Source organism: Podarcis melisellensis (assembly GCF_964234715.1).
Source record: "Podarcis melisellensis genome assembly, chromosome: 8".
NCBI lineage: Eukaryota > Metazoa > Chordata > Lepidosauria > Squamata > Lacertidae > Podarcis > Podarcis melisellensis.
Genome location: NC_138540.1, coordinates 76,128,776 through 76,139,357, shown reverse-complemented (window position 1 = coordinate 76,139,357; position 10,582 = coordinate 76,128,776). Strand labels below are relative to the sequence as shown.

Sequence of the window (10,582 nt, the reverse complement as noted above, 5' to 3'; positions counted from 1 at the left end):
AGTCTGGACTGAAGTATAGCAAAAATTCACAAAACTGGGTTTGTCTAAAAGCTGGCTGCAGTGGTAGCAGTCATAGGAGCCAACTCCTAGGGGCTGGGGGGGGGTCTTCACCTCCCAATAAAATATTTGAGGGGCCCACACACCCCAAGTTAATGGATATTGCCATTAAAATTGCATATGTGTGTGTGTCATGTGATAATAATAAATAATAATAAATTTTATTTATATCCCGCCCTCCCCAGCCGAAGCTGGGCTCAGGGCGGCTAACAACAACATATTTCTCACATTCACTTGGATGTGACCCTCGGGTGATCAATTACATGGGGTGGGGCTTACCTGCCCCCCCCCAATTTTATTCAAATTGGCACCCCTGGTTGTTGTTGCATATTTCTCACATTCACTTGGATGTGACCCTCGGGTGTTTGGCAATGCTCAAAATGTGGATTGCATTGCACGAAAATAGAGAAACATTGGTATAGATTTCTCAGTTGACTTTCAACTTTGGCAGCAGGACAGAGAACAGGATTTTTTTTAAAAGTGCCCTTGCCCTTTCTGAGAACTGTTTGCTCAACTTTGTAGGACACCCTCAGCTGAGTCACACAGAGCCAGTGGCTTCGCTAGATTCAGAAGAGCACTTTGTGCTTTGAAAGACATGGTCCGTAGCCCACAAAAGCTTCTGCCCTAATAAACTTTTATTTTTCAGGTGTCATAAGCTTCATTTTTGTTATAGGAGACCCCGTGGCTACTCCTCTAGAAATTGCTGGTCCCAGGCCAGGAGACCTCGAGAATCATGGAGACTCCACTGCCTATCTTCCTCCTTTCTGTTTTCATCACTACAGGTGAGTAGATAATGCTAAGAAACCATTGAGGCTAATGGGTTTACAAGCCTTCCAAGAATAAATTAATTGCTACATCTCTTAAGAAAGGTCCATAGAAATAGAAATAGGCTGTGTACACGTCATACATTTAGAGGGTGCTGGGAAATGTAGTTCTGTGATGGGGAAACTACAGTTCTGAGAATTATTTGGGGAAAGTGCACACTTGAAATGTACTTACATGCCTGCCGTTTTTTTGCAGTCTGAGATACAGTATTTGAGATCTGAATGATTAGTATCTGTGCCAGTGTATAGCCATAGGGATAGTATTGGCACTGTGTCACATGAAGAGTTGCTCGTACATTATATTCATTGAGTGCACAATCTCTCTTTGCACACACAAATAGTTGAGCTGTACACTGTATAGCAATCCACATGCCATTTCTAACACATCCAGGTGATACTTTTTCTTGAGAGCCAGTGTGGTATAGTGGTTAATAGTCACGTAAATTTGGGGAACCGGGTTCGGGTTCGGGTCTCCACATGCAGCTGCTGGGTGACCTTGGGCCAGTCACACTTCTTTGAAGTCTCTCAGCCCCACTCACCTCACAGAGTGTTTGTTGTGGGGGAGGAAGGAAAAGGAGATTGTTAGCCGCTTTGAGACTCCTGAAGGGGAGTGAAAGGCGGGATATCAAATCCAAACTCTTCTTCTTCTTCTTCTTTACCCTGTTTTTAGGGGCCTCTCTGGAGTGTGAGATTTGTGAGGGCCTTGGGCACTCTTGCAGTGGGCCTACGAACAGATGCCCCCCTGGTTTCGATAGGTGTGCCGTTATACAGTGGGTAAGTCCATGGCAAAAGCTCAAGGACCGTCTCTTTCTATACAAACCTACTCAGTCCCTGAGATCATCTTCTGAGGTCCTCCTTCGTGTGCCTCCTCCTTGAGAGGTCTGGAGGATGTTGTCATGGGACTGCCAAGGAACGCCTTTGAGTTGGGGGGAAGAGAAGAGTCAGAGCGGGTATAGTCAGAAGGAGACAGAGAGGGAGTGACGGAAGGGGGAGAAGAAGAGAGCCAGGAGGTGGGAAGGCTCTCCGATGCTGAAGCAGAGCCCCAGCACTGCACAAGGAGTTCAGGAACAGACAGAGAGCCTATGCCCATGCCTTTGTCACAGTAAAGGAGAGGGTTAAAGCGCAATGATCAGAGACATCCCCTGCCTTTTCTGTTGGAGGAGAAGCAGGAGAAGACCACTCCCCGAATCTGAACCGGATGATTTGCATGCATGATTGTACTGTGCTGCTAGTACATATGTAAAATAAAGAATTGTAACTATCTTTCTGAGTGAGCAGAGGGTGCTTATTGCAAAGAGCAGACACAAACCATTACAGGTGTCAGTGCAAGAATGGGCCTTTTCTGCAGTGGCTCCCCATCTGTGGAATGCTCTCCCCAGGGAAGTTTGCCTGGCGCCTTCATTACACACCTTTAGGCTCCAGGCAAAAGCGTTCCTTTTTAACCAGGCCTTTGGTTGATCCTATGCCCTTTTAAAATGTGGCACTTTTTTGGGGTGGGGAGGGTGTTATTGGGTTGTATTTATTTTGATTATATATACAGTGGAACCTTGGTTCTCAAATGGCTTAGTTGACGAACAAATCAGCTCCCAAATGCCAAAAACCCGGAAATAAATGTTCCTCTTTTCGAACGCCAAACGTCGAAAACCAAATGTCTTTCGGAAGCCAAATGTCCGACGCAGCTTCTACTCGAGTGTAGGAACCTTCTGCAGCCAATTGGAAACCGAACGTTTCAGTAGTCGAACGGACTTCTGGAACGGATTATGTTCGAGAACCAAGGTACAATGTGGGTTGTTGCTTTTTTAAATCTTTTCTGTGAACCGCCCTGAGACCTCTGGGTATAGGGCAGTATAATAATAATGATAATAATAATAATAATAATAATAATAATAATAATAATAATAATAATGGCTAGGAAGGAGACTCTGGCTAAGCATTGGGAACAACTTTCTCATGGTAATAGCTGTTTGACAGTGGACCAGAAGGTGCTGGTCTCTGATCCACTGGAAGTTTTTAAGCAGAGGTTGGATGGTCATCTGTCAGGGACTCTTTAGCTGAGATTCCTGCAATGCAAGGGGTTGGACTAGATGGCCCTTGGAAGTCCCTTCCAACTCTACAGTTATATGATTCTATGGCACTAACTGCCCCCCAAAGAGGAATGAATCCAGAATCTTCCCAGTTTCGTCTTGCATAGGCTGGACTGGCTTCATTCTTCACACTAACTCCACAGAGTAGGAGTCTAAGCCAATTGGGGCAATTGCTTTGGTTTAATTATGAGTGGGGTTATGTGTCCTAGATGCCCCCATTAGCACAGGATTTCCTTATAGCTCCCTGCACTTCAAAATACAAAAGCTTCTGCTAAGCATGAAACACGGGAAGAAAAGCCGTTTCCCCAACTTGAGAGACATTATCAGTAATTGTAGCCTAGGCGGCATGGGGACTGAGACATTCACCGTGGTGTAAGCAGAGGGACAAATCTAGTTTTGTAGTTAGTTTTGGTTTCTGACTTTTTTAAAAAAAGAGCTATGAAACAATATTGTATCAAGTAAGGTTGCTCCAAAAGTGTAAAGTGGGCTTTATCCAGTGATGTTCATTTGAAGTGGACCCATTAGATTGTGTGTCCTGCTAAAATTAATGGACCTAAATTAGTCATGTCCATTCATTTCAGTAAGTCTAATCTCAGTAGGAGTAACACTGGATTAAAATCCACTGAAGTTAGTGGGCAACAGATCTCCTCCACAGTACTTCTCAGCTGTAGCTGAAGAGGCTGGATGAAAATAAGAGAAGTGGTAGATTTAAATTATCTGGAGCCTCAGTTCCATGCCACTAACATCTGCCATCCCAGGTGGAATTATGGCATTGTCTCCCTCCCACCTTATTAAAAATGTAATTTGACCTTCCCTGCAAGGAACAATAATGGCATTCCTCTTAATCTAAGAGGATGGATTATGCCGAAATGGCAAAAATGTCCGGAAGAATCAGGAAGACTAAATTTTAATAAGGAATGGGGGAAATTTATAATTTATCTTAAAAACCATTGTAAACAGTTAAAACCATTAGTAGGATTGGAATAACACTTGTAGTTTAATGGTGAATGTTGGACATAATGGAGATACAAAAGATTTGGATTATAATAAGAGATGCAGGAGGAAATGATTAACAATAGGACCCACAAAGGGAAGGAGGGAAGTCCAGGGGATTCTTTGGAATCTTGGTTTTTTTGTTGTATGTTGGATATGTGATTGAAAAACTTTAATTTGAAAACCAAATAATTTTTTTTAAGTAATTGCTTTCCTCCTAATGACCTGGTGGGCCACCACAGTGCCTTATAAGGAATGCTCCATGATATCACATGGGACATAGGGGAATGACTTCATTCTGAGATCCTTGATATAGTCTTCCATCAGCTGGGGCAGAGAGCCTTTCCCAACCTGGTGCCCTTCAGATTTCCTGGACCAACCTCCATCAGTCCCAGGCAGCATGGCCAATGACCAGGGAGGATGGTAGCTGCAGTTCAGAAACCCCAGGTTTCAGAAGGCCACAATAGCGAGAACTGGGCTCTATGGACCAATGATCCAATTCACATGAAGTGACATGACACTTACCAAGGATGCTGAGAAGTAGGGTCAATACCATCGTGGTCCTTTTTCAGACATCCTGTTTCCCTTTTGATGCTTACAGGAACAAAGTTGAAGGCCATTGTGAAGAGTTGTGTGCCATCCAGTGCCTGCAACAATGGCGTCACTGTCCTCAATATGGGCCAGACAGGAAAAATAGTGACCCAAGTTTTCTGCTGTGTGGGGGACGAGTGCAGGACGATGACGCCCACCTGTATGTTGCTGCTGTTCTCCTCTTTCCTTTCCTCTCTTTATCTTACTACCTTTAATTAGTTTTCTTTAAAAACAACAAACAACCGAACCCTAAATCTGTCCTATTCCTCTGCTCTTTGACTCACACCACACTCCAGTTTAATGAGCTCACATTGGTGTGCTTCATTTATTTATTTGCAGCCCATTCAAAAACAGCAGGGGAATCCCTAACGCACAAGGAGCCCTCCCAATTCTATACAATTAGTTTTAAAAAATCTTTCTTGTATTGTATTTTTTATTAGAGGAAAACGAGCTCCCTCTATATCTATTGTAAGAATTGTCAATCTTTTTGGGGGGCAGTGAGCATACTCAGGACTTGGGGAAAGGGACATGGGTGACAGCCATAAATGGCTGCCATAGGGATGCGGACTGGCACAAAATGGCTGCCATAGGGATGTGGACTGGCACAAAATAGCCTCCTTGGAAGAGGCATGGTATGACACAAAATGGCAGCCACAAAGGGAGCATACCACAAAATGGGGCAGACATGCCCCCACCGCTCCATTGACAGGGGAAAGGATGGAAGGGAGGGAGGCTATCTGATCCTTGGATCCAATGACACGTGGAGATGTTTAAGGAAGCATGTTCAATGTAGGGAAGGCTGAGCCAGTGCAAGCCGGAACCAAGCAGAAAATCCAAACCGTCTCTCCTGCCTGTGGGTTTCTGAGGAGATATTTACAGAGTCCTTTTGGGGCACCATAAGAGATGCTGGCAAAAACTTTAGCCCTTGTGAGTACCAGGCTGACCACCCCTGCTATATTTGAATTGATACATGACACAATTTGAGGTCTAAAGCAAAAACAACTGGCACACCTTTTATTAAAGTCCTCACCTCTTTCCAAAATTTGTACGCTTGTTTTACAAGACCGCAACATGTGCCAGTAGGCCCCATTAATTTAATACTTGAAGAAAGTCTTGGAGATGGCCTCTTTCCCCCTCAAATATTCTGAATTGAACTCATAATTGGTGAACGCCTCCACCCCACATGAGGAACTTAGAAACTGGCTGCTCAAACAGGGGCTCAAACTGTGTTTTTCTTTCATCCCAAATGTATGCAGTGACGCCTGCAAAGCCAAAGCCGAATGGCAAAGTTTGCCCAGCCTGCTATGCTCTGCACAGTCTTGAGTGTGAGGAGGAGGAAGAGGTCAAATGTTCTGGGGATGAGAACTATTGCCTTGCCTTGTCTGGGACTACAACTGCAGGTAGCCGAACGCATAAGCATATGCAGAAGCAAATCTACTCTCTCACACAACAACTCAGAATGGTCTTTATTCTTTCACTACTTCAGTCAGTACAACTACATTCTGAAAGGTACCCCTTACCTCAGAGGTCACCAGCCCTTTTGGACCAGTGCATACATTTTGAGAGTGCTGGAGTGCCAGTCACAAAATGGCTGCCATGGAGTAGGCATGGAATAAGACAAAATTAGAGAGACAACCATCCCCAACCTTATATTTACCATGGGAAGTCAGCTACGTCCTGCTGGTCTTTGTTATGGTGATCACACACACACACACACGTTGTTGCTGTCTCATAAAAACAGCAAGCATTCCTCAGTACCAGGGACTACATGCAGGTCTTGCCATAGGAACATTTCTAATTGGGGATTTGTCCAATATCTCCCCATGCCCATCTCTCCATGGTTTTTTCCTGAAATGGCTACAGCCAACCAGCAAGAGAGAGACAAAGGAAAAACTGATTTGTCCGATCTCTCCTGCTCTCTCACTGGTTCAATCTTCCTCCCTCCCTGCATATCTGCTGCCCAAAATGGCTGCTTCTGACCAACAAAGCACAAACAAGCAAGGATGTAAAGAAGTGGGCAAACTCTTGATGTTTGGATATCTGAATCTGCAAAGTGTATAGCAAGGGTCAGTCATAATTATTTACATTCCAATAAGTGAATTTTCACATAGTGTGAGGGGATAGCAGAACCTGAGTCTATACAAGATAGACACAGCATTCTAATTTCACAGAAATTATTTAGAGGAGCACCTGCACTTTTGCTCCATAACTTTCTTTCTATGAGGGCTAGATACTTCTTTTTAATAAATAAATGAAAGCTGGTTTCAGAGCTGTTACCACATAAAATAAAGTACATTCTCAAGAGACTACACCATAAGATGCTACATCAAAAACAACCTGTTACCAAAAAATGAAAAATAATTTTGTTTTGTTATGAATACCAAACAAACCCATATTTAATCAGGAATTGCCATCCTGTCATATACGTAACAAATGGCCATGAAATGGAAGCAAAAACCATAGATTTAGCTACACCCTGCCTCACCTCTTCTCCAAATTTGTACGCTTGTTTTACAAGGCCACAATAATCCTTGAATTCTAATCCTTGAATTAATGCGGAGGGCAAAAGATTTTGGATGGCGCTTTGATGACATCATGCAGACTAGGCAACATATTTGCATGCATGATCAGTGCACAGCGCGCAATAAAGCACTGTGGAAACAGAGTGTGATAGCCTCATCCCTCTCTGTCACACACAAGATCAGGAAAAGATGGCTCTAGATCCCCACCTCCTCCCATCTTCTCTCAGTCAATACCGTAGAAGATGGGTATGTGGTTATCACAGTTCATCATATATTTCCCTGGTATTGATTGTTGACTGGTGATCTTCTGCAATTCTCTCTTTTAGGAGCCTTAGTTGTTACAACGATCATGAAGGGCTGTACGAACTCCGCAACCTGTCAGGAACTGAACGAGCATTCCGGCTCTTTCTCTGGGATCAGTGTTGTTGCCTTAAGCAATTGCAAGCCAGCTAACAGCTCTGGAGGCCACGGGATCGTTCCAGAATCATTTCGACTATTTTTTGCAACCCTTGCTGGGCTCTTGTCTGTGATGCACCTTCCAAGATGGGGCTAGAAAGCCCACTGCCTTCTCAGGGTTCTTCTTGGCCACTTCTGGGCTCCACAGATTTTGCCCCCTGGGGCAGAGGCTGGGCTGTCGTGACCCTTGCTTGGGGCTCTTGGAACCTATGAGGACTGTAGGCTTTTCAGAGGAGACAGAACCTTCAGCCTACACTAGGGTTGGGGAGCCACACTTGCGAGGACCAAATGTCTCCTCTCTCTATTTCAGCCTCGGGACTCCCCCCCTAGGTCACATCCCTCACCAACTGTGCTTTGCAATCTTCTCTTCTCTTCTCTTCTGTTCTCTTTTTATTAAAGATTTTCTTGGGTTACAGAAGTACATGCATCATCTCAAGTTTCAGATCATAAAGTCTTTTTTACAGCTCATTTATATTTGATGTGAGACTTTGATGTTGTGTGTGGTATAAGGTTGGGGAACAAGATAGGTGGGGAGATAGAGAGGTTTGGTAGTCAGTTTTTATTCTTTTACATAATGTGAGTGTGATGTTTTTGTGTCTGTGTCATGTTGGGTAGGTTCTTTTTCTATCTATTTCATAATTTTCATCAGCAGTGAGAGAGGTTGGGGGTGGGCAGGGCCTGGCTGGGTGACCTTCAGTTGATTGCAGTGGGTTTTGTTTGTGAGAGGGTGGGGTTGTTGGGTCAGGTTAGCCATATCAGTTTGCATGCTGTCAGTGGGTTTATGTTGTTGTCTTGTTGGGCTGTGTGTAGCAAAGGGGAGTCTCACCGGGGTGAAGACATCCTTTTCTTATTTGTTCCTGTGTCTGTTTCAGTCCATACCCAGCCCAAAGTGCACACCAAGATACCCAAAACATTACTAAGTTCCTCTTCAGGGCTCTGAGCCCAACATCCTGGTTCCCACCGACAAAGGTACATCAAAACTAAGCCCACTAGTGTATCAAAGCAGGCAGATAGGAGCATCTATGAGATCATAGCTATAGCAACTTCCAATTAATTGAAGGGTCACCTTGCCAAGAGGGCTTAAGCACAGCTTCCAGAGCAGTTCACCTTCGGTACAACGCAAGCCTTCCCTTGCCTGATTCATACATCACTTTAAACAGCCTTGACTGCCTCCAAAGAATCCTGGGAATTTTGCTTTGTTAAGAGTGCTGGGGGTAGTGCGGAGCTAGTTTTCAGAGGGCTTTGTCTGTCAATCCCACTTCCCAAGAAACTCTGGGAACTGCAGGGCAATTGCTGTGCCTGCGATTTGCAGATAACTGTCTCAGGAAATAACCATGGTAGGAGATGAAGTTACTGGGCCCGAATGGTATTGTTATAAGAAAAACTGTTCCCTTTCCCTTATGGGGTATTCCAGAGCCCATACAGAGCCCTTAAGTGGGTTTCCTATTTGTAGGAGAAAATAGCAGAGGTCAACCAGAGTATATTGAAAAGCAAAGCGGCTAGTAAGCCTGATCTTTCTTCATGGAACTGTTGCAGCAGGGTCCCCACTCACCACATGCAGGAGGGAGGAGAACCCTGAACAATCGTGTGCAAGCCCTTATATAGACTTTTGAAATTGCCCACCCGTAGCCCAAGACCACCCCTAAAACATCATACATACATCACAGAAGGAGGCGGTCTACAGCAGAAACCCTGTTTGCCAGAATACCTGATAATGGTCACTCACTGCATTGCCTGGCCATTCTTTTGTGATGCTTAATACTTTAGCTCCTGAATTCTGAATACTTTAGCTCCTGAATCCTGAATACTTTAGCTCCTGAATCCAGGTCACAGGCTCACTCTATTCCTGCACAAATAGGCCCTTAAGACAGGATTTGCAAGCAAAAAGACATTGGGAAAGCTTTCCCCATTTGCCTCCCTTACTGTAGAGGAATATTTGAGGTCACTGGGAGAGTCAAAATGGCTTCAGGATTGCTCTCCCATACTATTTCAGACACATGGTTCATATATTTAGATGTGTCCATTTATGAATATTTATTCTACACTTGAGACCATAAAATTCTTATAACCGTATCCACTTGAGAGGTGTTTTTTTTTAAAAAAAAAACTTCAGATGTGAATATTGTCAATATGAACTGCCAATACCGTAATGCCTTTATATAAATCATACTTGGGATACTGTATACAGCTGGGGGTCACTGCATTGCACGGCACTGCAATGGATGCCAACCATAAATTAAAGAACAGAGCCTTAACAACAAATAAATAGGTAAACATCTGATTAATGATTCATTGCTGGTAAATTCCCCTGGTTGATGATTTTGTCATATGCAAATATGCATTATGCAAGTTTCGGGTTGCACAACTCAGTATTTGACTTTGCAGTGCTCTGTTGCTGTACAATTTAATTATGGGTCTATGATACCAATGTAAATATTTTTAGCCATTTTAGGGAGATTAATGGCACAATGTGACTGAAGGGCAGAAAGGACGATTAAAGCCATTGTCATGGGCCCTTCTCAGGGTGATCCTATTTTTGCAGGCTATGGGCACATCCCTATGCGCATATGAGCCAACTCCTAGGGGCCAAGGTCCCTTCACCCACCATAAAATATTTGAGGGGACGAGGAGGGGGCAAAGTTGATCGGCATTGCCATTCAAATGGTGTGCATACCACCATTTGAATGGCAATGGGGCTCACCTGCCCCCCCAATATTTTATTCACATTGGAGCCCCTGCTTTTGTGCATCCAACACACATTTAAAGCACATAACTTCCCAAAGAATACTGGGAGCTGTAGCTCTGTAAGTTACAACTACAGTTCCCAGGATTCCTTGGGGGAAGTCATGTGTTTTAATTGTTCATTGGATGTGCTTCAAATGTATGGTGAGCAGGTTTGAGCTGGTGGCAATTGACCAGGAAAGAGATCTTTTGGGTCATGGTGGACAGGTTGATGAAGACTTCGATCCAGTAATTGGCAGCTGTGAAAAGCAAGAATACAGAAAACGTATGCTAGAGTTGGGGAAAATGCAGAAAAGGCCAACCAAAATTATTT

At 44.0% G+C, this 10,582-nt stretch overlaps 1 protein-coding gene across 1 annotated transcript; it reads left to right on the top strand.

Annotated features, from left to right (window-relative positions):
- The first annotated feature begins 593 nt into the window (after positions 1–593).
- LOC309375349 (phospholipase A2 inhibitor NAI-like) lies at positions 594–7,945 on the top strand. Its single transcript, XM_081921047.1, has 5 exons — positions 594–839; positions 1,552–1,651; positions 4,531–4,709; positions 5,806–5,949; positions 7,398–7,945. Exons 1-5 carry the CDS (start codon positions 791–793, stop codon positions 7,622–7,624), a joined length of 699 nt encoding a protein of 232 aa, XP_081777173.1. The 5' UTR covers positions 594–790; the 3' UTR covers positions 7,625–7,945.
- Positions 7,946–10,582: the final 2,637 nt, after the last annotated feature.